At 40.5% G+C, this 27,220-nt stretch overlaps 1 protein-coding gene across 4 annotated transcripts in view; it reads right to left on the reverse strand.

Moving 5' to 3' along the window:
* LOC103659365 (SEC23 interacting protein) overlaps positions 1–23,582 on the reverse strand; it is a 42,463-nt gene extending 18,881 nt beyond the window's left edge. For 3 of the 4 annotated variants that reach the window (XM_040624361.1, XM_040624360.1, XM_040624359.1), the window contains exons 1-12: positions 23,369–23,582; positions 19,018–19,550; positions 16,152–16,374; positions 14,736–14,929; positions 9,488–9,577; positions 7,822–7,942; positions 6,419–6,508; positions 5,202–5,343; positions 3,901–4,109; positions 3,441–3,559; positions 2,750–2,902; positions 1,631–1,726 (exon numbers count right to left, since the gene is read on the reverse strand). In XM_040624361.1, the coding sequence (XP_040480295.1) occupies positions 1,631–1,726; positions 2,750–2,902; positions 3,441–3,559; positions 3,901–4,109; positions 5,202–5,343; positions 6,419–6,508; positions 7,822–7,942; positions 9,488–9,577; positions 14,736–14,929; positions 16,152–16,374; positions 19,018–19,550; positions 23,369–23,531 (2,133 nt within the window). In that variant the 5' untranslated portion in view covers positions 23,532–23,582. The remainder of the gene's footprint in view (positions 1–1,630; positions 1,727–2,749; positions 2,903–3,440; positions 3,560–3,900; positions 4,110–5,201; positions 5,344–6,418; positions 6,509–7,821; positions 7,943–9,487; positions 9,578–14,735; positions 14,930–16,151; positions 16,375–19,017; positions 19,551–23,368) is intronic. The other variant, XM_040624358.1, reaches the window with a different exon arrangement.
* Between the last annotated feature and the right edge of the window lie 3,638 nt (positions 23,583–27,220).

The raw sequence follows: 27,220 nt of genomic DNA on the forward strand, positions 1-27,220 counted from the left end.
TTCTAAAGTTAAAATTAAAATTTAGACTAAACATATGATTTGGTACTAAATTATAATTTGTGATAGAATTAATAAGCAGGTCAGCATTTCACAATGTTTGTTTAAAAGCACCATGACTCTCATGCCCATAAAAACATTCTTGAGAACCACTCCCTTATAAGAGAAAATCCAAGCTCCTACACCTGCCATTCCAGCCTCCAGGACCCCTTGTCCTACCCTATTCCCAGCTCACCTGCTATTTCAGCCACAGGTAAACACAAGCCCACTCCTGGAAGGCCATTTCCCCTGATCCTACTTCTCCTTCAGGCTCAAACATCAACACTTGGGGGAGTCTTCTCTGACCCTCCCCAGACCGTTTTCCCCAGGCCAGAACTGCCACCCCTCCCCTGGCTCTGACAACATGGGCAGCACTCTGTTACAGGACCAATGAGTCACTTGTGGTCAAATCTCTGCCCCTAACTGCACCACATACCCTCAATTCATCTCCAAATCCCAAATATTAACAAGGTGCCTGAGCCAAAAGATATTAATAAAATCTTAAATAATTCAATTTGCTTAAGCTAATCAGAACAAATCAGTCCTGACTTTATGGTCCTATTACATATGAAATGACATATCCTAAGCTGTAAATATGTAACACAAATAAAAGAAGCACAGAAGTTCAAAAGATGGATCAACATAGACCATGTAAACAAAAAAAATAGTCACCCTAAGTATTAATTTTTTAAGTACTTAGAAAATCTCTGAAAAATTAATTTGATTAATAAATGAAAATTAGGGGCACCTGGGTGGCTCAGCCGGTTAAGAATCTGCCTTCAACTCCGATCATGATCTCAGAGTGCTGGGACTGAGCCCCTCATCAGGCTCCCTGCTCAGCAGAAGTCTGCTTCTCCCTCTCCCTCAGCTCCTCCCCTCTCCTGCTCATGCTCGCTCGCTCGCTCTCTCCCTCCCCCAAATAAATAAAATCTTCAAATAAATAAATAAATAAATGAAAATAAAATGAACCAAGTGAGTTTTTCCCAATTGCTCTATTTCTTTCTACACGCTTTTTAGTTATTGCTTGTTTTGTATTGTTCAGAATTTTTGTTTTTGGGTTATTTAATGAGATTTTAGTGAGTCTATTCTTATCTCTCTAGATGGTGAGGACTAAAAAGGGAGAAAATGAGCTAACATTTATTGGGGGCTAAGCTTACATGCATTAATCCAACCCTCGTTCACATTTTAGAAATTAGAGAAATTAAGGATCTAAAAAGTTAAGCAAATTGCTCATGAATAAGGACTTAATAAGCAGTTGAACTGGGATGACCAATTCATCCGCCTGTCCAGGGCTTACCCAAGTTTTAGCCCCAGGAAATCCCCAAATACCAATTTTAAAACTGAAAGTCCTTCATCCTGGGAATTCTCTGTCCCAGAAAAACCAGGCTGGTCAGCTACCCTACCTGGGACTGAACTCCACTTCTGGCTGACTCCCAAGTCTGCATGCCCATCAGCTCCGCCCCTGTGCCCAGCGTGCCTAGGGAGCACACTAGCTGGCCTAACCATACTGCTATTAACAAAAACTTCCAAAATATAAACAAGCTAGTCAAAGATGAGCTTTGGTTTCTGTTTTTAGAGCACAAATGACCTTTACCAGTTTAACTGCTTTCTGTTTCACAAAGTTAGCGATCTTCTTTCTGGGTCCGAGGGGTATGCCCATTTCCTTCAGGTCATCAACAGTACACATAAGCTTTAAAAGAAAATAAACAAGCACATTAGTTAATCGGTCTAATGATCGATGAAGTGAAACTGAAATCAGGAAATGATAAAAAAAAAAAAACAAACCCATACCATCGAAAGCAATCTAAGATCCAATTTTTTAAAAGTCAATTTGCTTTTAAATCCTGGATTAATTTAGGCTATAAAATCTAAGCCCTCCACATCTAAGCCATCCTAGTCATGTTTGGCAGCAAACACATGCATGTTGTACAAAATTCAAAAGCTACACAGCCAAGCAGACAATGAAGTCTCTCCCCTCCACTCCTGTCCCAACCACCCAGTTCTCTGAGGCTCTATACACCTTCTGTATACACAGCACCTACATGGTTTTCCTTGTGTGTGTAGACTGCTATGCAAATGGGACTGAACTGTGCTCTTTTCACATAACGCATCTTAGAAATCGTTGCCTGCCATTATCTCTGACACCGCCTCATTCATGCAACAACTACAACTCATTACGTGCAGCACCATAAACTATTTCACTAGCGCCCGACCAGCGCACGCGGAAGGTGTTTACAGGTTTTGCTATCATAAACAGCGCTGCGGCGAGCATCCTTATAGGTATCTTATGTGAATATTTCTGTATTTGGAATTATTCCTGGAAAATTGCTGGGGCAAAAGATTTTTTGTATTTTTTTTTTAATATTTTTTGTATTTTAAAAGGTATTACCAGGGACGCCTGGGTGGCACAGCGGTTAAGCGCCTGCCTTCGGCTCAGGGTGTGATCCCAGCGTTATGGGATCGAGCCCCACATCAGGCTCCTCTGCTATAAGCCTGCTTCTCTCCCACTCCCCCTGCTTGTGTTCCCTCTCTCTCTGGCTGTCTCTATCTCTGTCGAATAAATAAATAAAATCTTTAAAAAAAAAAATGAATCAGGGCAACCCTCTCAGGTCCCCTTCCTCTTTGGGAGCTTTGTACTATCACTTTACTATCACTCAATAAACTTTGCTTTGCTGCCCACCAAAAAAAAAAAGAATCAAACTATCCTCAGTACCAGAGATTCCATATCAATCTTCTCCTTTTCAAAAGTGCTAACATATTCAGAGAGGCTAAGTGCTTCCAGAGTTTCTTGCAAACTTAGGACTTCTTCATTTTCAACATCAAGGTCACAAGACTCCTCCAAAGTCAACTTTGGCTCTTCAGGCACCTTAAGGGAAAGAAAAAAAAAAGGCAGGGGAACATTGCAAACCTCAGAAAAACTCCCATAAAATGTCTCCTGATCAACAGCAAATCTTAAACAATTTTGCTCCATACAGAAATCATAATTTCAGGTAGTTTATCATCCAAAGTTTGAATATTCTAAAAAAGTACATCAATTGAATAAATCACTCTTGCTCCCGTTTTCTGCAATAATTTACTTAACATTTTTTTAAATCATAAACTTTCTCCATTTTAAATTTATAATCCATAAGGAAGACAAGTGAGAAACTCAAAGAAGCTAAATGATTCTATCACACTTATTATAAACCTCAGGACACTATGATTTATAAAAACATTTCAGGGGCACCTGACAGACTCAGTCAGAAGGGCATAGGACTCTTGATCACAGGGTTGCAAGTTCAAGCCCTACACTGGGTATAGAGATTACTTAAATAAATTAAAAAAAAAAAAATTCAGGAAACAGTTCAGACTTCAGAAAACTATTCGGCTTCATCTCTAATCTAAATATGTTAACCAGGCCATACCTGCTTTTCCTGAAAATGTGGCTGCTTCACAACTCCATTAGCAACAGCAAAAGGCCCAGGAGACTTTGACAAATTCAAATCTTTTTGATTAGACAGGATGTCAAACAATATTAAAGACCCTAAAAAAAAAATTACATGTTGCTTTATAATGACTAATACTTTTATAAGTAAATTTTCCTACTTTTTTCCCCAAAGTCCGTAGGCAGAAGTCATACAAAAGTTAAATGTCATCAAGATCTGATCAATATTCTTATTTTACCAAACAGCAGCATAAATTAAAATATAAAGCATTCCTAGGTAATTGAAAAGCAAAGGCAGAACCTAAACTCAACGCATTCATGTCTACCCTTTATAAAACTTAAAATAATTCTAAACCTTGTACTAACAATGTTACCCTCACTAGAAGCAGTGATAATTCAATAAAAATTATGTTTAAAATGTGGGTATTTGACAGTTTTACCTAAACTGTGACCAGCAACAGAGACTCCTCCTTTGAAGTCTGGATTCCGACTCATAAAAAGTGCATGCAGACGGTTTATCTCCATTCCTACTTTTTCCACAATTGTCTGACAGTAGGTGGGGCTATTGTAAAATAAAATATCTAGCAAGGTTTCATTGGTAAAATGACGAAACCGACCAATACTTGGTAAAGTGATTTTCTTAATATTCCTGTTTTAGAAAGAAAAAAAAAAGGATGTTCAGTCACTAGCCACTTTACATCTACAGGCTTTTTTAAAGTTTAGATAGTGATTTCTAAATATACAATGAGTATAAGAATCCCACAGACTAATTATGAGTTGATTCTGTAGACAAGTTATTAAAAATGAATCAAGATAAATCAAAAAAGTTGATGTGTGCCTACACCTGTACTATGACTTTGGGGATTCCCCAGAGTTATCACATAAAATAGGGCCTATGTAAAAATTTTAATTTTATCTTTAAAGATGAAAGGCTGCTTTTCCATTTTTCTTCCAATTAATTGGAAATCAGGATACCTGACAAAAACTGTGGTGGAAAGGAAAACAAGGAATATAGCAAGGAAAGAGAAAGGAGTTTGATGCACTGAAAATCTTTCTTGATTTGAGGGTGGATATAGTAGAGTGCACGAACACCCACAGAGAGAGATTACACTCTCATCACAACAGGACCTACCATGGAATAATACACGGAATAACACAGAATGCTGTTTGTAGAATTAGTTTTATTAAACCATGTACCCGGAAATATTTATGATCTTCACTAAAATCCAGATACGTTATTAGCCCTGTGTCCTAGGATAAATATTATCTAAACCTGTGTTTCTCAATTGGGAGCATTCAAAACCGACTGAGGCACTTTTAGCTGTCACGGTGCCTAGAGATGTTGCTGGCCTTTAAAAAGGACGGGAGATCTTTCTGGCTATTGGGGGTGTGGGGTGTTGTCCAATGGGTGGAGGCCAGGATGCTCCCAAACATCCTGCAATGTACAGGACAGCCCCCGTCTGAACTACGGTAGATGACAACAGTATTCTAAAACTGGCTTACAGTTCTCAGATTCCCTTAAATATTTACACAGACATATGCGTGCGCACACAGAAAAGTAGCGTATAATCATTAACAGTCAGTGTTTAAATCCTACGTCAGAGCAACTACATCATTTACATAAAGGAATAGATTTGTTGAACACATTTGTTGAAGTTACAATAAACTATTTCATATTACGGTTTAAATTTTGAATCGGCGTTTGACCAATCTGAACGATGAGTTATCAAAGTCCACAAACCTGTCAACACCCGTGGCATCCCCACCCAAGGAACTATGCCAGGGAACAGGAAGGAATTCCACTCTGCTTACTTTCCGATCGTCTAAAGATTTCTTGAAATGTGTCTGCAGCAATTTCAGAGAAACCACCCTAAAATCATCCACTTTAAAAAAAAAAAAATCAGGGAAGACAAATTAAATTGATTTAATTTCCGGGCTTGATGGGTAGTTAGTAATTCCCTCAAATATGCTAGTATTTTTTATATAACAAACTTTTTAAGGAAAAAAAAATGATGAAATCAGTCCAAAAAGGAAAAACCCAACCTTTAGGAAGCTCTTTTTTTTCAATGTTTTAGAGGAATGTATAAATGACTGATAAACATTGAATTACCATTCCTGGAAGGCAGCATGGCAGTGTGGGTACAGACTCTGGAATTGAACTGTCTGCCACAGGATTCCTGCTTGAGAACCCACAGACCATGCTACAGGAGAGGTTAACTTACGCCCATGGACTTCAGTGCCTCACCTAGTAGTGGGGAGAACAGTGACAGCACCTGTTTCCCCCCCCAAGGTTTATCGTGAGAGGTGAGTAATAGGATCCATGCAAAATGCCTGGTACAAATCAAGTATTCAATAAATATGAACTATTATGACACAGATATAAAAATAAAACTTCAAAAATTTAAGTAAAACAGGCACATTCATTGTTCCATTAAAAACTTCTTTCAATAATTCACTTTAAATCAGTTCAGTGCACAGGTATACCTACAGTTGCCGGAAGTGCCTAGGCAGAGGCTGTCTGTCAGAAAGGCTAAATTATTTTCAAGATCCCTTCTAATCCTTTAGTCTAGGATTTTATGAGTTACCCACATCGTAAGAGCAAATCAAGTACAAATTATTTCCCAGTGACCATTTAAATCTCCTCTTAACAGTTTCTCAGCCAGTAGTAAACAGCCGGAAACTCTTAAAAATGAACATTTAAAGGGCTCCTGGGTGGCTCAGTTAAGCATCTGCCTCCGGCTCAGGTCATGATCCCGGAGTCACGGGATTAAGCCCCGCATCAGGCTCCCTGCTCAGCGGGGAGTCTTCTCCCACTCCCTCTACTCCTCCCTGTTTGTGCACTCTCTCACTCTCTCTCTCTCAAATAAATAAATAAAATCTTTAAAAAAAAAATGAACATTTAAAAGTTCTTCTATTACTTATCAATTCATTCCATGAAATAAAATGACTAATACTTACCACATTCAATAATACTTCTAAAGCGCAAGTCACACACAGGTCCAATGCCATGTACCATGAACACCAAATGATCAACCCGAGGCATTTCCCCTACAGAAGAAATAATATACATGCCTATGTGCATACATACAAGCTGGAAAATTGTTTGGGTTTTCGGATTTAAATAGCAATATTCTAAATATCCCTTTTGTCATCACAAACTGGGCAAAGAAATTTAAGACCCTTCCAAGTTAATAAGCTTCAATACTCTCTATGAAATGAGAAGAACAAAGCTCAAGGTCCATCTTGGCAAATAATAGTGAACTAGACCAAGAGGTGGAGGAAGCATGCCACCTGTGATCTCAGAGACTATGAGCATATGATAACCAGCAGTTTTGTACCTACTGACGCTCCATAACCTTTATGGTTTCTTCAGAATTCCCCAGAAGACTAAGACCCACATGGAAAAGTAATATGCCAACATTAAACCTTAAAATATTTCCCCCAATGGGGCACCTGGCAGGCTCAGTCGGAAGAGTATGCGACTCTTGATCTTGGGGTCATGAGTTCAAGCTCCACATCGGGTGTAATAAAATAAATTAATGAATAAAATATTTTCCCCAAATCCTTCCTTTTTCCTATATAATATATATTCTACATACTACAACATCTTCAAGTTATATACAGGAAAACCAAATTAAATCTATTATTTTACTCTGGCATACAGAAACAACTACAAGTTATTTGCCTCTGGTTATTTTGTTCACATTCATAATATGAGAACACTTATTTATATGTGTAATTTCATAAAACAAAGAAAAAAAATGAAATATGTAATCATCAAAATAAAATCTGTATTTTAAACGGTATAACAGGAGAAATCAAAGCACTTACACTGAAGCAGGGGTTGGTCAAATAGGCCAAATCCTGCTCACTGCCTGGTTTTTATAGCTTTACTGGAACACAGCTGTGCTCATTTGAAACCATCTACAGATGCTTTCACACTACAATGACAGAACTGAATAGATGCAGCAAAGTCCGTATGGCCTGAAACATTTACTATTTGGCCCTTAACAGAAAAAGTTTGCCAACTTCCGTACAGAGCAACACAAACTGGACGAGACATGATCACAAAAGCTCAAAAATATTGCCAAAAGCCTAGTTTCAACCAGCAAAGTACTTCTTCACAACAATACATCTTTTACAATCTACATCATATGGCTTGTATATCTTCAACAGAATTCTAAATTTTAAAATAAACAGATATAAAAGTAATAAAATAAAGATATGTGCCAACCTGGCTGATTTCTGCATGTTACGACAGGTAGTCCTAATAATGGCTTCTTTTTTCTCAGCATTCTAAAAAATGGTGCTAAAATAGAGGAGTCTAAAAATGACCTTGGCCCTAAACAAACTATACACACCATCAGGAATCTCATCAAGGTTATCATCAATTCCACGCTTTACAACCCTGGGCCTTGTCTGTCCATCTTGTGTGGTTCCCCATTCATCTGGCACTGACGAAGGCTGGAACTGAACAATAACCTTCAAGAGAGGACGGAAGGATTATGACAGACCTCAGGACCAAGTTCATTTCCACTACAGGCTAAATAACTTATTTCAATACATAATAAACTACTTCATAGTAACAACAGTTTACAAATCGAGTACTAGTATTGTTCTCCCAAAACAATTTTTAACAGTCCTGCTAGTGTTCACATTAACCATTAAAACTAGGCAGATCTATACCCTTATTTCCAATGCTTATACTGGAAAATACTACAACTAAGTCGGAAGTAGTACACCTTGATTTTAAAAATGTAACATAAAAACCCAGGTTTACATATAAGAAATTAAGAAAAATTACCTAGAACGGAGGAATCTTCATCTACAAAAATATTTAAGGCAAAATTCTTTAAATAGCAAGATTCCCAATTAATTTACAAGTTCAATTTCAATGCCAAAAATTGATTTACCCACCACTTTTTAGGAAAACATATATTCTGTTAAATCAACTAAATTTAGTCCCATGTCACACAGAAATTTTTCTTAAAAAAAAAAAAAAAGGAGGCATGCAAGATGGTATGCAAAATGTTTGTGTCTGCATCAAAAACAAATGAAAAGCAAATGTTAAGAGTAGTTACCATGAGGAGGAGAAATGGGAAATGCAGAGGTAAGAGGCTTTTTTGATTTGACACCTTTATATACCGTTTAAATTTTGTAGGTATATAAATGTTTTTATTTTATCTCAAATAAGGACTACAGAAGTGGTGGGATTAAAATTATTTTTGTTTTCTTGTATACTTCTCCGAAATAAATCAATGGCCCATGTTCTGAAAAATTCCTGTATGCCAAGCACTATGCTGGGTGTTTTTGGATAAATTACTTTCTTTTTATCTAAAATATGAGCCTGGGAGGTACTTATTGCAGATGAGGAACCCGGAACCCAGAGGGATGAAGTATGGTAAATGAAAGAACCCCCTAATCAATATCTTAAAAAAAAAACAAACAAACAAAAAAAAAACAAGTTCATGGAGACAATACAAGTAAGAAAATGGAGGACATATTTTTAAAAGTTGACACAAACCACCATCAAGGGTCACGGTGGACAAACCATGGCCTGCATACCCAATCCGAGCTACCACCTTTATAAATAAAGTTTTACTGCAACAGACACACCCGCTGGTTCATGTAATATCTGCAGCTGCTTTCAGGCTACACAGGCAGAGCTGACAGCCGCAACAGAGATCACACAGCCTACGAAGAATTAAATATTTACTCTCCCGCCCTTTACAGAAAAAGCCTGCCGACCTCTGATCGAGTGCAAACGTTTATCAAACAACTTTGATGGAGCATACTAAGCTTCAGCTAACATGCTACCATAAGCAGAAACTTCATGAGAAAAATTAAAAATTTTATTTTTGTTTCTGTGATCAATGTGAACAAACTACAGTAAGCTTTTAAAAACAATGAACTTCTTATAAATACACCCCTGCAGAAGTTAATTAAAATGAACATTTATCAACCACATTCGGCAAAATAATTATTAAAACGAACCTAACATTTTAGTATCTTAAGCAATAACATTACCTTTGGATTGTGCATAACGATTGTCTCTCCACTCGGGAACTCTAATCTACGGTGCCACTGATTCGTGCTTACTGCTTTTTTATATTCAGCCTAAAACAGTGGAAAAATATAATCCGGTAAGATAAATTTATACCACATTGAGAAAAAGTGTGGAACAAAAGTATAACTACAATGATAATAAAAATAATGTAATAGCGGCTCTCATGTACTAATTAATTACACTTGTCACTTTATATAACTTATTTAATTAATTACTCTCAATCACTACTAAATAAGATTATCCCCATTATAGAGAGGAGAAAACAAAGGTTTACACAGCCTATTCGTTTCCTAGGCCTGTGGTAACAAAGTATCACAAACCGAATGGCTTCAAACGGAAATGTACTGTCTCACAGTTGTGGAGGCTAGAAGTCTGAAGTCAAGCGTCAACAGGCCATGTCCCTCGGAAACCTACAGGGAACTCCTTCCTTGCCTCTTCTTAGCTTCTGGTGGTTTACCAGCATTCTTTAGTGTCCTCTGGCTTACAGATGCAACCTTCCCATTCTCTATTTTTACATGGTATGACATCAAATCATATTGGATTAGGGACCCACCCTTCTCCAGAATGATCTCATCTTAATTATATCTGCAAGCATCCTATTTCCAGGTAAGATCACATTCGGAGGCACTAGAGGTTAGGACTTCAACATATCTTTTGGAGGCTGGAAAGGAGGACACAATTCAACCCCTAGTAGACAGTTTAAATTCACAGCTGCATGAGATTACACACTGTCAAGTAGCAATGGGAGAACCGCAGTTCACTCCCACCCTCAACTTTCTGACTCCGAAGACTGACTGTGGAGGGGCGCCTGGGTGGCTCCCTTGGTTAAGCATCTGCCTTCAGCTCAGGTCATGATCCCAGGGCCCTGGGATCAAGCCTCTCATTGGACTCCCTGCTCAGTGGGGAGCCTGCTTCTCCCTCTACCTGCTGCTCCCCGATTGTGCTCTCTGTCAAATAAATAAATAAAATCTTAACAACAACAAAAAAAAGACATGACAGTTGAACTGTTTTCTTACTCTTCCTCCAGATATAGTATTCTGCTTTCAACAAGGCAAAAATTAAAAAAAAAAAAAGTCTAAGGGCCTCTTGGAGAGAGACACAAGATTAGGTATTGTGGAAACTCTGCCACGCCCACTGTCCAAAGTTTTTTTAAAAATTAGTAACAATGATTATTTGACAATCGTGTCAAAAAAGACAAGTTTCTTTCTGTCTCCTGGACAGTCACTGATTAATGATTCCTCTCCATCAGCCTCTATCCCTTTGACTCTTCCTCACTTGGCTTTTTGTAATTTTTATATTTATTTATGATTTTTTTTTAAAGATTTTATTTATTTATTCGACAGAGATAGAGACAGCCAGCGAGAGAGGGAACGCAAGCAGGGGGAGTGGGAGAGGAAGAAGTAGGCTCATAGCGGAGGAGCCTGATGTGGGGCTCGATCCCAGAACGACGGGACCACGCCCTGAGCCGAAGGCAGACGCTTAACCGCTGTGCCACCCAGGCGCCCCTATTTATGATTTTTAAAAGCAAGATTACAAATAAAAATGTTTAAAGAAAGAAAAGTTTCACCATCTTAAGAATTATTTGCATTTTTTCATATTCCCTTTCAATCCGTAATTTTAGAATAAATGTTGTCTGGTAGAGCAAGTTTCCACATGCCATTCTTCTAAAGGGTCTTGGCTGTTCTTGACACTTTCACCCTCCATATAAAATGCAGGAGCAGTTTGCAAATTTTACCTTAAAAACCCTGATGTAATTTTCACTGGGATTACATAAAATTAATAAAATAATTTGGGAAGAACTGACATCTTAACTGTGTATCTGTGAACATATTTAGCTCCATTTCTTGAGATCATCAGTTTTCCTCCACAAGCTCGTAAAAGTATTTGTCAGACTTTTTTCTACTTAGCCTATAGCTTTGGTAGTGTTATAAATAGCATCTTCTCTTTTTTATTATGGGTGCTAGTTATTTCTTTCTTTTATAAAAAAAAAAGGCTCCATGCCCAACGTGGGGCTCGAACTCACGACCCTGAGATCAAGAGTCACACACACTCTACCAACTGGGCCAGCCAGGCACCCTCCTCTAGTTAGTTATTGCTGTCATATGGGAATACCATTAATTCATATATGTTGATTTTATAACCAGACCTACAGTGCTAATGGTATTTTTTTTAATTTTTTCAAGATTGTATTTATTTATTTGAGAGAGAGAAAGTGAGAGAGGGAACACAAGCAGGGGGAGTGAGAGAGGGAGAAGCAGGCTTTCCGCCAAGCAGGGAGCCCAATGCGGGGCTCAATCCCAGGACCCTGGGATCATGACCCGAGCTGAAGGTACATGCTTAACAACTGAGCCACCCAGGTACCCCTAATGGTATTTCTAAAAGTTCTCCTGACTTTCTATGCACATAATCATGTCATCATCAAAGAGAAGGTGTTTTCTGTTTCCGACTCTTCTGTTGTTTTGTCTCAGTACAGAAGTACAAGTACAGAATCACCTACACAATATTGAGAAATATGTCTGCTTTTCTTCTTCTCATTGGCTTTCTCACTTCCTAACCTCCTCTGCATCTTCCCTGATCTGGTCTGAGCATCATGAAAGACGCTGAAGAAGAGCTAAGATCTCCCCAGATTAAGAAGAGTTGTGTGCTGTTGAGATGGTCAGTAAGTGGACAGCTATCCCACCCTCAAAGCTTGTGTCATCCACTTACAATCAAATACAGTTGAGATAAATAGAATATTTTTAGATACTGCTTAGACTTTACTTAGACTAGGTGCCTTAGCTTCAAAATAATAGGACTAAACTCAGGATGTTATACCTTCAGTAGGGTCCTAGCAAAGATACCAAAAATTATAGTACACATTTGCTTAATAATTTTGGTCTAAAATTAAGCTACGGATATCAGCATTCCTTTACACCCTTTTTTCCCTCATTCAAATAACTAAAATTATGTTTAAGGAGACTGTGCCTCCTGGTATGTGATACTTCCAAGAACAAAATTAATTTTATGCCTTCTTTTCAGTCTTTGCTCTTCTTAACCGGGTTCTGACTCTGTTCTAAATCAGTGTTTTTCAAACTGTGGGTGATGACTAGTAATAAATTATAAAATCAATGTTTCAAATGAAATAGAAAATATCAGAGTGGCACCTGGTAAATGTTAAGTACTGTTCCATGGGCCTTTGTTTTTAGGGGTGTGTGAGAGCAGGCTCACACCAGCTCCTGAGTACACATGACAACTCTTCTCAACTGTGTCAGTTAACATCCTGTAGATAGCTCAAAAAGGAAATCAGCAAATGCTGTAAATCAGGGGCTTTTATTCCTCAGAGTCAGTTAACACACACCACTATTTCTGATAAATGTGTGTGTATGTGTGTGTGTATAAATGTGTATACTAAATTCCAATGTCAAATGCATCTCATACCATGAGTTGAAATTTAAAAAATTTGAAGCCTGTGCTCTCAACAAGCCTCTTTTCCAATTCACTTTCCCCAACAAACACCTGTCTTCCTTTAGGCCAAGGCTTACCTTTTGGGGTCGATTTGGTTATAAAATTGTATTTCATAGTCACTACTGTAGAGATTAGTTATTTCCAGAACAGGTACAATTGATAATACCTCAGAAATGCATTTATAGGGGCACCTGGGGGGCTCATTAAGTAAAGCATCTGCCTTCAGCTCAGGTCATGATCTTGGGGTCCTGGGATCTGCCCCACATCAGGCTCCCAGATCAGCAGGGAGTCTGCTTCTCCCTCTGCCCCACTCCCCTGCTCATGTTCTCTCTCAAATAAATCTTTTAAAAAAATGCGTTCATATGGGGCGCCTCAGGGGCTCAGTTGGTTGAGTGTCTGCCTTTGGCTCAGGTCGTGATCCCAGGATCCTGGAATCCAGCCCATGTTGGGCTCCCTACTCAGCGGAGAGCCTGCTTCTCCCTCTCCCTCTGTCCCTCCCCCTGCTTGTATGCACTGTCAGATAAACAAATAAAAAAAAATTTTTTAATGCATTTATAAATATTTTTAAAAAGCAAAATATGCCACAAAAAGTCTATAACTATTATAAATGTTAGAAAAAGTATGTATATGGATAGATAATTGTCTAAGAAAATATTTTTAAATGTAGGGGTTCAATCTGAAAGGATGACATGATTGTGATTTAATTTTTCTCTTATCTCTATTAAATATTATATTCTTCAAACACAAAATTTAATAATTAATAGTTAGCTATTAAACTTGACTATCAGCTCCTAAACAAAACATAAGGTCTAGTCCCTACCTAAAGCTATTCAAAATATGAACTAGGGAAGGTTAACATTTTAGAGGCCCCTTTCACCAGTAACATAATCATGTTTTAATGTTTTCTGTTAGCACTGGTTATCCAAGTTTTAATAACTACAACATTAAACAACAGTAACTACGGTGTTCTGTATCTCGTTTCCATGTATGCAAATCGAATCATTTAACTTATTTCAAACATTTAATTCAACCACGAAGTAGACTAATCATAAGAAATTAACACAATTATATAAAACATTACCCAGCATTTTTATTTTTTAAAATGGCTAATAAGTCTTGAGACATGTATTCCTATTCTGTTTTCTATTTATTTTCAAAAATCAGAGATTAATCTCAAGCCTTTTACTGAACAGTAATTTGAAAAGCATCCATATGCTTGGCACGTGCTGTTAACAACAGATCCCAGCAGACTAAGTTGATTTGAAAGTTTGCTACAAGAACCTTTTTAGGTTTGTAATATGTCCCTAAAAAACAGTCTACCTTCAGACACAGAGGTCATGATTAGCATCCATGAACAACGGCACCACTTAAAAAGCAATCCTCTTTGTGAACAGGATCAAAACAGACTCTTATAAATAAACACGCACGTATAAATAAAGTTGCCTCTCAGGGCACCTGGGTGGCTCAGCTGGTTAAGCGACTGATTCATGACTTTGGTTCAGGTCATGATCGCTGGGTTTTGGGATCAAGCCCCAAGTCAGGCTCTGTGCTCAGCGGGGAGTCTGCTTGAGATTCTTTCCCTCTGCCCCTCGCCCACGCTCACACATTCGTGCACGCACTCTCTCCCTCCCTCTCTAAAGTAAGCAAATAATTCTTAAAAAAAAATAAAGTTGGCTCCATTGTGAGTGGTGTTATAGGAGGCTCCGATATATACAGGGCACATGTTTTTTTAAAGAAACGAGTAAAGGAATAAAGTCCACGTACCTCTAGTTTTTCACTGAACTCCTCTGTATAGGGAATAAACCTGCTGTCTGTGTCCCCTTTGTAAAACCAAGTACAGCGTCTCACTTCAGCAGGCTCCTCCTCCCAGTACACAGCCTTCCTCACTCGGTCATAGAGATACACGTCATAGCGCCCTCCATCCGTGCCTAGAACCACGCTCTCAGGGTCTGGCTGGACTGGAGCACAAAATCCACATTTTACCCGACAGTAACAAGGCATGTTTAAAAGTAATAAATAACGAATATGGTGACTGGCTGATCCTAAAAGACAAAGAACTAAGTTCATTTTTGTTTAAAAATAGAATTTTAAGATTAATTTGTCCTGCTCAAAATCAGGACTCTTCTTAAGTGAAGAAAAAATAGCCAGAGCAAAGTTTTAAAACATGATCATTTAAGGGGCTCCTGGGTGGCTCAGTCGGTTAAACGTCTGCCTTCGACTCAGGTCAGGACCCCAGGGTCCCAGGATTGAGTCCCGCACTGGGCTCCTTGGTTCCGCCCTCTCCCTCTGCCCCTCCCCCCTGCTCGTGTGCATGCACTAGCACTCTCTTCTCTAATAAATAAAATCTTAAAAAAAGAATGACCATTTTTTAAAAAAATCATAAAATAATTCAAATAACTGCTGGGTTTTCTTTTTTTAATAAAAGCAGCAATGCTCCATAAAGTATATTTCTAGGGAGTATTAACAAGTGATTTTTAAGTCCCATGATGAAATATCATCAGGATAGGGACACCTGGGTGGCTCCATCGGTGAAGTATCTGCCTTCGGCTCAGGTCATGATCCCAGAATCCTGGGATCAAGTCCCGAATCAGGCTCCCTGCTCAACAGGGAATCTGCTTCTCCCTCTGCCCTCTCCCCTGCTTGTGCTCTCTCTCTTGCTTGCTCTTTCTTTCTCTCTCAGTAAATAAAGTCTTAAAAAAAAAAATCATAAACACAAACACATATTTCCATACTCCAATTCTCAGAGCCTTAAGACACTACAGTGCACTATCTCAAAAGGTGAATGGGATTAAATCACTTCCAAAACTCACCTGACCACAGAACACTTTTCAGAGCATCTTCGGGAACAAGAGTTCCAAAGAAGATGTTTTATAAATGCCCATTAGCTACAAATGAATAAGGGAAATAGAAAAATTGACACCCACATTATATGAACTACTCTATTTCTCTAACTTAAAACACCTTTAAGCAAAGAAGAAAATTATTAAAACATTTCTTTAAAAACCTTGCTCAAATAACTCAGGACTCAAGTTAATATCACTGTTTTAAGGTACAGAGTCTGGTGGGGTCTACAAGGACTAAGAAAGCTGACATTCACAAAAAGTAATAAGCCATGGATAAATACTCTTTATTTCTTCTCTTCCTAAAATCAGATACAAATGATGCATGATCAGTACTTACCTGAATTATAGATTTCTTCAAGATTCAAAGAGTCAAACATACTGAAAGGCATCCATAGTTGTTTGTATTCTACCTCCTTGCAGTAAAACCAGTGGGGCTGAACAGGTTCGTATTGGTTTTGAAGCAGAAAAGGAGGTGGCGCTTGCACAGAGGGACCTGCAGGTCTAGCGAGGGCCTGCTGTTGCGTTGGAGGGGTCGACCCTGATGGCACTGAAGGAGGCATCTGGAGGACACAAAAAAGTTAGAGGACTATGATGCTTGTCCGAAAAAACAATTCCATGTATGCCTCAGATCCAAAGTGACATTAGTAATGATCGTCCTACATGTATTTCTAGACAACTGGTTAGTCTAATAACTAGGCCTTAAAGCAACGAAAATTTTTTTAAAAATCTCACAAAATCCAACATTAGTTTTAAAAGTAAACTGGGGGGCGCCTGGGTGGCACAGTGGTTAATCGTCTGCCTTCGGCTCAGGGCGTGGTCCCGGCGTTCTGGGATCGAGCCCCACATCAGGCTCTTCCGCTATGGGCCTGCTTCTTCCTCTCCCACTCCCCCTGCTTGTGTTCCCTCTCTCACTGGCTGTTTCTCTCTCTTTCAAATAAATAAATAAAATCTTAAAAAAATAAATAAATAAATAAAATAAAAGTAAACTGGGCTTCTGTAAACTCATGGCAAAATAAACTAGCACCTCCACAGAAATCAATCTAGCAGTATGTCTTCTATGATTTAGTTAATCTTTATAACTTGCACATTCCTTGACCTGGCCATTCCATTTCTAAGAACTCATCCTAAAGATGTAATTAAGAAACAAGTAAAAATTTACCTACAAAGATGTATACAAAAGGTCATTTATAATAGGCAGTCAATGGACACAATCTAAATGTCCAACAGAGACCTGATTAAATAAATTATGTTACTTAAATGCTGGAATTCTCTAGAGCCATTAAAAATGTTTTAGAAAAAATCTTAACATCTAAAAAATGTTCGCAGAAATATGTTTGTCTAGAAAAAAATATAACAAAGACATATAACAAAATGAAAACAGCGGTTACCAAGGGGCAATTTTTAATCGTTTGACTATTCTGCATTTTTCATATTTTCTGTAATGGAAATACTTTTAAAATCAGAATACAATTATTTTAAAAATTTTTTTTAATATTTTATTTATTTATTCGACAGAGATAGAGACAGCCAGCGAGAGAGGGAACACAAGCAGGGGGAGTGGGAGAGGAAGAAGCAGGCTCCTAGTGGAGGAGCCTGATGTGGGGCTCGATCCCGCAACGCCGGGATCACGCCCTGAGCCGAAGGCAGCCGCTTAACCGCTGTGCCACCTAGGCGCCCCTATTTTAAAATTTTTTAATCGAAAATAGTTTTGGAATGTATCAACATTAAAGTTACCACAGTGTTAACTGTACTGTGGTTATGTGAAAGAACTTTCTTATTCTTAGGAAATATGCACAAGGGAACGCCTAGGTGGTTCAGTTGGTTAAGCGTCTGCCTTCGGCTCAGGTCATGATCCAGAGTCCTGGGATCGAGCCCCACATCAGTCTCCCTGCTCAGCAGGGAGTCTGCTTCTCCCTCTGCCTCTCCCTGCCCACACCACCTGGCTTGTGCTCTCTCTCTTGCTCACTCTCTCTCTCAAGTAAATAAATAAAATCTAAGAAAAAAAAAAAAAGGAAATATGCAGGAAAATATTTAGGAGTGAAGAGTGATCATGTATTCAACTGACCAAGTGTTTCCCAAAACAACTGCACACATACATGGTGAGAACAGGAGAGAGGATGCACACGTGTGCAAGTGACAGAACACGAAGGGTAAGATGTTAATGATGGATAAATATGGGTTAAGGGTACTGGAGTGTTGTTTTTGCAACTTTCTTTTTTTTTTTTTTTTTTAAGCGGGCTCCACGCCCAGCAGAGAGCCCAGTGGCAGGCTCGAACTCACGACGCTGAGATCAAGACCTTAGCTGAGATCAAGAGTTGGACGCTTAACTAACTAAGCCACCCAGGCACCCCTGCAATTTTAAGTCTGAAATTACCACTTTTAAAATTCTTAATTAGAAACTTTCCAAAAATTTAATTGGCAAACTAGTATGTTAACTGTACTGCACACTGTGATTCTGGTTGCCGTCAAGTATGCTGAAATCTAACGTTATCGAGAGTTTGTAGTTGACAGGATTTAAATTAAACAATAAAACAGAGCCCATTCTCTATCCCTAAGAAAGAAGTGAGGTTATACTCTGACTATAATACCACTATCCCTACCACACTGGCTGGGGTTCTTAATTCTTCCTTTTAATAATTTCCCTTTTTTTTGATTCAGCTGATTTCCCCATGGAAGTCAGCTGAACAACTGGCTGGGAAAAGAGCAGAAGGGAATTTCATAAAATGTTGTTCCATCACCCTCCTGAAACAGGGTTTGACTGTCTAGACCCAAACTTCATAATGTCAATAAATTATTGGAGTAATCAATTTTAGTCCCTGTAATTGAATGTTTTGATTGAATAGGATAATTAAAAAATGAGAAGCTGGCAGTCTGTTAATAATTGCCTCAACTCTCACATATCCCCAGGTGACATTTATTATTGATATCTTACACTAAAATATGGAAACATTGACATATAGTTAACTCGTTAAACTCAAGTACTACTTCCATAAACTGATAATATAAACTAATAGATGAACCATTTGGTGAGCTACCTTTGAAAGAATGTTTACTTCAAAGCATGTAGCTTACAAAGAATGGCCTTTGAAAATAATTTATCATCACAATGATTATAAAAAGTGCAATGTTTTTAAAAACATAGCCTAAGATGAGAGAGAGAGAAAATCAGAATGAATAGGTGGATATAAAAACATGTCTCATACCGGTGGCAAAGATCCTCCAGGCATCTGGTACATCTGAACAGGGGGTCCAGGGGGTGGAGGATGGGCGGGATGGCCTGGTGTTTGGCACTGCTGCAGCTGCGGCGGTGCGATATAAGGATTGGCCCTGCTGCTCACAGGGGTATGACGATATGGATTGTGTCCTTGTTGCAGTGTTCCCGGTGGTGGGCTCCCGAAATTGGAAGGAGGGAGACTACTCGGCTGAGAAGGCAGGTAAGTATTCATTCCCATCTGTGAAGAAGGTGGAGCACCATACTGAGCCTTCGAAATGGGCGGTGGACATGCATTCAACACATCTTGGGATCCGGTTGTAAAAGGGAAAGCAGCCGGGGACTTGGAGAACGCTGAGTGTCCAGCTGATGTTGCCACAGTTGTTAACGGTGACTGTCCAATATTTCCAAAAGGATCACTACTGCTTGATACCTGAGAGAAGTAACTAAATGTCTGAGGGGTAGATGTGTGAGCAGAAGTCTGACCGAGGAAGCTGTCCTCCTCACCAACATCTGTGGAATCCTCTGAAAAGGAAAAGGAGAGCAAACGGTTTAAAGGATGGTCTACTGCTCTGCAGACAGGATCCTATGCGGCAGATCTATCGATTGTACCTCTTGTTTTGTTGTTGTTTCTGCATTACAGAAAAAATGATGAAAACCTTTTTCTTTTTTCTTTGAAATGAAAAACCAGAAAATATGAATAAGAAACAACAAAAGGAGGGGAAAATTGGAATTCATTCATAAGCCCACCTCCCAGAGACAATCACTGTTAACATTTTGGTACACAACCTTTTAATTTTTTTAATATAAATAGCTAAGTATTTATTTTGTAAATATATATAGATTACACCTGGGACCCCTGAGTGGCTCAGTTGTTAAGCCTCTGCCTTCCACCCAGGGCGTGATCCCAGGGTTCTGGGATCGAGCCCCGCATCGGGCTCCCTGCTCCACGGAGCCTGCTTCTTCCTCTCCCACTCCCCCTGCTTGTGTTCCCTCTCTCACTGGCTGTGTCTCTGTCAGATAAACAAATAAAATCTTAAAAAAAAAAAAAAAAGTATATATATTTACATATATAATTACACCTATTTGTATAAGGATGTTTTCAAAAATAGAAACAAAATTTGTACCTACTATACCTATTTGTATAAGGATGTTTTCAAAAATAGAAACAAAATTTGTACCTACTATTTTTATATCTCATTTTGAATTTTTTCCTGGTAAAAAATAATTCAAATATTATTCCACTACCAAATTACACATAATTTTATTTCTACAGTAATAAGAAACTTAAGTACAGATATGACTCTGTTGACAAGAAGGGGTGTGTCAGGGCTCTTACCTACAAAGCATTCATTGTACAAATGAACATGTGGTATTTGTATTCCCAAGGCAAAGTAGGTCAACCATTAATTGCCATCCCTAAAATCACATAGTATCACATCCAGATAACTAGTCATTAGAGAATGTCAAATCATGAGAAAAATCATTTTCTAACCAAAGGAAGTTCTCTTCACTTCCCCTTGCCAAAATGATCTTCACTGCAGGTATTATCAACCCCAGGTATTATTTTCTCTTCTGAGACCAACTGTACAATAAAAGCATGTTCCCTGGGACGCCTGGGTGGCTCAGTTGGTTAAGCGTCTGCCTTCAGCTCAGGTCATGATCCCAGGGTCCTGGAATCAAGTCCTGCATTGGGCTCCCTGCTCAGCAGGGAGTCTGCTTCTCCCTCTGCTTCTGCCTGCTGCTCCCCCTGCTTGTGTGTGCTCTCTCTCTCTCTGACAACTAAATAAATTAAATCTTAATAAAAAAAAAAAAAAGAACGAAAGAAAGAAAGAAAAAAGCATGTTCCCTCTACACAGCTTCAGAAGTTCAGCCTACTCTTCCTTACTAAGATTTTATAAACCCTTAGCTTGTAGAAACTTTCCTCTCCCTAATCTTTTCCTTCTCCAGTCTCGTTCCCTCTTATCTCCTTCTGCTGGAGGCTTGGAGCCCAACAGAGAACCCACACCCAGCAGACAGCACGCTGTGATCCTTGCCCGAGTGGCCTTCAAGCTCCAGGATCCTTCTCGACCTCTGCTGAAGGAGGCCCCTGCGCTCACAGAGTCTGGCTTGAGCTTCTAGGTTGCTCCCATTATATTTCTCACACATCAGTTTAAGATACTCCACTATTCAAAATACTCCTCTCAGTTGTTTCTTTGTAACTAAAAATAAAATATCACCTCCTGCACAAAGCCCCTTGTCTGCTGGTTCTATTCTCCTTTTCGGATATATTTCCCATTCCCACTCTCTCTTTTCAGCGGCCTGGACCTCACCTGTCTTGTATTTCTCAGTTCATCTCTCAACAACTAGAAACATAGAATGCGGAAAACCTCTGTGGTATCCTTCGTCCTTTAAGACAACTTGGGATCAACCTGATCCAAGAAACTTTTTTCTGATTAGCATCAATTGTAAATGAATGCTCATGTCAACGTGAAGCCAGCTCACCTCAGGGGCACTTTCTAATTACACATGGACACATTTGGTAAAGACACCCACAACTTTAATGAGCACTCGTACACTTGTGACACTCCCAACTCTGTCTCAAACCGAGACTGTTCTCATGTGTTCCAGAACCTATTACCCAACTGCTTCCTCAACGCTTTTGGCAGACTCAGCCACATACACCTCAAATTCAGTAAGCCTGAAAATGCATTTATCACCTTAACAGTCTCCCTTCACGTGCTCCTTTTACTACACTACACTAGCTCGGCAGATGTTTGTCAACATCCATCCAGACACTCAAATCAAAGCATCATCTCTTAGACTTCCCCCCGCCCCCGTCATTTCTCAATCCCTTCATTTAATCATTCAGATACTCATTCAAGAGGGGCACCTGCGTGGCACAGCGGTTAAGCGTCTGCCTTCGGCTCAGGGCGTGATCCCAGCGTTATGAGATCGAGGCCCACATCAGGCTCCTCTGCTATGAGCCTGCTTCTTCCTCTCCCACTCACCCTGCTTGTGTTCCCTCTCTCGCTGGCTGTCTCTCTCTCTGTCAAATAAATAAATAAAAGCTTTAAAAGAAAAAAAAAAGAAAAAAAAAACATGTACACAGTATCCATTATACGCCAGTTAGGGAGCTAGGTCTTTGGGCTAAAACTGAATGAAGAGAAGTGTGCTGACAGAGCTGACAGTATGGCCTCCAGTGAGTCCCTAAGTCACAACAATTTATAAACGAAAAAAATCTCTCACCTCTCATCCCTGCTTTTCATACCCAATGTGGCTGGGTAGGGCTAGAGTGCCATCCACTCGTACCTGACTCCCAGTGGCCACCAGATTGACCGCTCTTGCTACGGTCAGCTTTCCTCTGATGCAATTTCAGAAAACTCCAGTCTTTCTGAAACATGCCTCTAATTTCACTGCCTTGTTAATTTAAAATGCTTCAAAGCTCTCTCATACGCTATAGGATGAACTACAAACTCCTCAGTACAGTATAGGAGATGTGAGGCCCTTCTAGTAGTACCACCTGAGCCACTCCTCTAGCACACACTCTAACAATAGCCACAGACGTCAAGAAGCCCACAGTCCAAACAAAGAGGCAGATATGTTGACTTCACAAACATTTCTATAATACTAGGTGCCAGAAACTACACTCAGTGCCTTACAAAAATCAATTCGCTTCTCCTTACAGCCTTATGAGGCTGTACAAATATGGGAAGTGAAGCACAAAGAGGTAAAGTAACATGACTGAGGTCATACAGCAAGTTACTGGCAGAGCCGGGGCTGGAACACAGTCTGTGCCCCTAAATGCCATGCTCTGGGTTATGCCACGCAATCATTAAAAAGCAATACCCCTAAATAGTAATAAAGAAATGAAAGAGCTAGGGTGAGCATAGGAGTGGGGGGCAAGGAGAACAAGAAAAAGCTTCTTAGACAAAGTGAAGCACTGTCTTGAAAGAGGAGTACTGCATTCTGTACCTCTACTTTCCAAATACTTCATGTCTACCCCAGGAAGGAAATCTGTCTCTCCTAGGAGATATCCTAGTTGAGAAGCACTACATTTTTTGCATTCCCTAGCACACTAATAGGTGTTCAACAAAAATCTGGGTAATGTCAGCGTCAGTGTGGAGCGCCCAGCCCTCGGAGCAGAGGGCTCCTTGGACGAAGAGCAAGTCTCCTGATCTGGCCCCTGCTTCCGATATCTCAAAGCCCCCGAGCCACTCAAACCTGGCCACTGATGGCCCTGGCAAGCTACCCAGAGAGTCGGATCGACACAGAAGGAAAACCTCCCATCCGACCCTCGTCGCCTCACGCCCCCTTCCCGCCTCCCCACACACACTCGTCCCTCCGGACCCCCCCCCCACTACCTCCGGGCAAGAGCAAGGAGGCCGAGGCAGCGGCGGCTTGGGTGACTGGGATGAAGGGCACGTTGAAGCTGAATTCCGTGGCCGAGGAGGAAAAGAGTAAGTTGGTGCCCGATGAGGAGGTGTTGGCGGCACCGCCGCCACCGTTAGGTTTCCTCTCGGCCATGGCTGAGGCCCACCGTCCGTTACACGTCTCCTGGCAGCCGGTGCAGCACCACCGGCCGGAAACCGGTCACACTCGGGGCCAACACACTTCCGCACTTGCGCACAAGGCCCGGAACTCTGGGAGGCTGGTCAGCCGCTTTCCCTTTCCCCTGGAAAGCGCCGCCAGAAACCAACATGGCGGCGCTGGCTTCAAGCCCGAGTCCTAGCACGTGACACTCCCGGGTGGTGCCGGGGCCGAGGCTGCGGCTGGAGCGTGGGAGTGGCCGCGCGGCCGGTTCTGAATCTAGACACTAGCTCACGCTGAGGGGTCACCGATTGCGGGGGGCCCTGTGGGCTTCTTAAAAGTAGAAACAGAAGAGTGTAACTGGCAAAGATTTTGAAGAAACAGCGGAAGTCTGCAAGAGCCGACAGCAGAGTGCTACCCACACTGAGAGAGAAGAGGTGTGTGAGCCATTTGTAGCCGAAGCTGAGCCCAGTTCACCCACGCTCGCACTCACATCCCCCGCCCACATGTCTTTCTGGACTGAACTGAACTCTTTTGTTGGCCCAGAAATAGAAATGGCAAAACTTTTGAAGTTTTTAAGCCATGTTTAAAAGAGGATCCAGGGAATTAAAATTTAGAGGTGCTACTTTTAAAATAGCTTTCTGTATCTGTCTGCAGTAATCTGATTAGTTGAATCCCAAAATGCACTGTGGATGATTTGGATGTAATTGTCATCTTTCATGTAGTTAGATATTATGAAATAATATCTTTTTGGAGTGTGGGAGAGGAAGACAGAGCCTGAAAGAAGCTTTGAAATAATGAAACTCCTCCCCCGTAGCTGTTCACACGCCTGTATAGAACCTGTTTAATTAATTCAGTAACTATTTAGTGTGCTTACTGTCAGAGATAAATAAAGACAGACACTGGCTATAGCGGTAAGGATAGATTTTACTCAGTAACAGCTATTACAACAGGAAGGAAGGTACATGATGAACTGAACCGAACTTCCCCAAAACAAAAGGCTGGAGACTTTTGAAAGACTAGAGTGCTACAGGAAAAGCATTGAGAGGTGCCAAGGGGTGTTGTTCCATGTGACTGTGCCACCTGGGCTTGTTAATTGGCATTTATCTGGAGAGAAACAAACTTCTCATATGTTTCTGACAGGCAGTTGTACAAGTTAGAGCAATACACCACCAGACTGGGAGAAGATGGGCCTTGAGACGATAGTGCTTTGTGGCAGATTTGCATCTCAAAATTATAAAGGATTTATAATTGCAAGTTTTCTAAAATAACTGCACTGAAAGGGAGCTCAGGGGCCTATATGCCTAGCACCAAGTTTTGGCTGGAACAAACAGTAAATTCTTCTGGCAGTGTTTAGCTTTCTCAGGGCAGGCATTTTAAGGAGGACTGGGGTCATTCTAGGGACATGACCTTAAACTGCTAGAATTTGGTCAAGGAGAGAATCTTTGTCATTTCTATGGGGTGGGAAGACAATATACTAAACACTGAGGGTGCAGTGGTGTATAAGACACAAGACCCTTACTTCTTAGAGCTTATAGTTTGGTCAGGAAGACAACTAAACACATACTGACACTAAACTATAGTGTGATGAAAGTTGTAATGTAGAAATTCCCAGAATGTGTCATGTGGGGTATTGACACCATCGGGGGAGGGAGGTCTAACCCTTCTGTGGGGAAAGATAGCAAGTATTTAGACCAATCAGACCATCAACAAAGGACCTGCATAGTGTTGAGTGACATGAAAAGCTTCCTTGAGGAAAAATTAAAGTCGAGACCTGAAAGACAATGAGGAGAAGTTAATTGGGAAAATTTGGTGGGGAGGTTTTGGAGGAAACGGTAAGATATCATTTCAGTAAAGTCGCAGTAGGTAGGGATACCCTGAGATGCCACGTTTGGGTGTGAAGAGACACATGGATTAGAGTCTGGCTGGAGCCCATTGAGTACCTGGGAGAAAGTTGGAAGATAAGAATGAAAAGCTCAGCAAGGTCAGATGATGCCAGGTCTTACAAGTTAAGAGCAAAAGGGAGTCAACAAGGGTTGAAAGGAGGGTGAAGAAATAACATTTGCTCTGTAGAAAGTCCACTCTGACTTCAGTGTAATAAAATAGATAAGGAAAGAGCAAGCTGGAAGTAGGAAGAGCAGTTGGCAGGCTGCTACAGCAGACCAGGCAAGCAGGGATGGTGGCTCAAATTAGAACAATTGCAGTAGGAATGAACAGAAATAGAAGTTACTTCTGGGGAAAGATGCCAGATTGAAGAGAAGTGTCTTCATTTTCTTCCTGCTGAAGCCCTGTTGAAAACACAAATAGGTAGGGGCACCTGGGTGGCTCAGTCAGTTAAGCGTCTGCCTTCGGCTCAGGTCATGATCTTGGGGTCCTGGAATCGAACCCCGCTTTGGGGTCCCTGCTCAGTGGAGAGAGTGCTTCTCCCTCTCCCTCTGCCCCTCCTTGCCTGCTTGTGCTAGCTCTCTTGTGGGCTCTCGCTCTCTCTCAAATAAATAAATAAAATCTTTCCCCCAAAAAAACACTAATAGGTGTGTTTGTTTTTTAAACCAGTAAGGATGAGGAGGATGGGAGAGGATTTGACAGCAACAAGATTTTGCACACACACACAAAATGGACTTGTAGGAGGTGCTTTAACAAACCAGTAATGGGAAAAGTGCAGGCGCAACTTTATTTGCATCATAGGATCCTTTTAAGGTTTAGGGCCTGATAACCTTGGGCACCTCAGGAAGTAGCAGAGAAGCTAGAGAGAGGTCCTGTAAGTACGAAGATTGGTTAAAACTGTTGAAGAAGTTAGGTCCCTTCCCCCTACTCTGAGTAACTGGACCACTAACCATCCACCTTCTAGAAAAAAAGACTGTAAAGGTTTCCCTTCTGGAGTGGGTAACAGAAGGAACATTAAGCAAATACGTGCTTACTAAATAACCAAATAATCTCTCCCACAAACCCAGCCCAGTTTCTCCACTCAGCTCCAAGAACACGGGCTGCCAGGTCTTCAACTTTTAGGCAGAAGATTAGAAGAATCTTCTTTGGGGCATGTAGAGAGGCTGAAGTCAGGGTTCTCCGGGAAGACAGTCCGGCCAGATTACCTCATACTTGAGCTCGCAATCAACAAACCCTGTTTATATGCTCTGAGCTCCCAATCACCTTGTTAGTCCCCATGATGTGGGAAACAAAGGCAGAAGGAAATGTAGGTAAAATTACATCTCCTTATAACCTGCAGCCCATGGACAAATACTCGAGATAGGCAGATTGTAACATTCCTCCAGGATCCTGAGTCTTCTTTAACATATGAAAGTCCTTCTGCAACTTCCCTTTACCATTACTTCTCCCACCCCAAGGTATACAATCAGCTGCTCCTCACAAGCCCAGGAAAGCAGGCAGCAGCTCTTTCTGCCCACAAGTCCCGTCCCTGTGCTTTAATAAAACCACCATTTTGCTCCGGAGATGTCTCGAGCATTCTTTATTGGCCGTCAGCTCTGTATCCCGCCAATGACAACATTCAAAAAAACTACATCACCCACACTTTATTTTTTCATTTTTATTTTTACTAAGTGTGTCCCAAGCCCAATGTGGGGCTCAAACTCACAACCTCAAGATCAAGAGTTGCATGATCTACTGATTGAGCCAGTCAGGCGCCCCAAGTCCCCACACTTTAAACACAACCACCACATAGTTGAGAAGCT

The sequence above is a fragment of the Ursus maritimus genome, unplaced genomic scaffold, assembly GCF_017311325.1.
Source record: "Ursus maritimus isolate PB19 unplaced genomic scaffold, ASM1731132v1 scaffold_7, whole genome shotgun sequence".
NCBI lineage: Eukaryota > Metazoa > Chordata > Mammalia > Carnivora > Ursidae > Ursus > Ursus maritimus.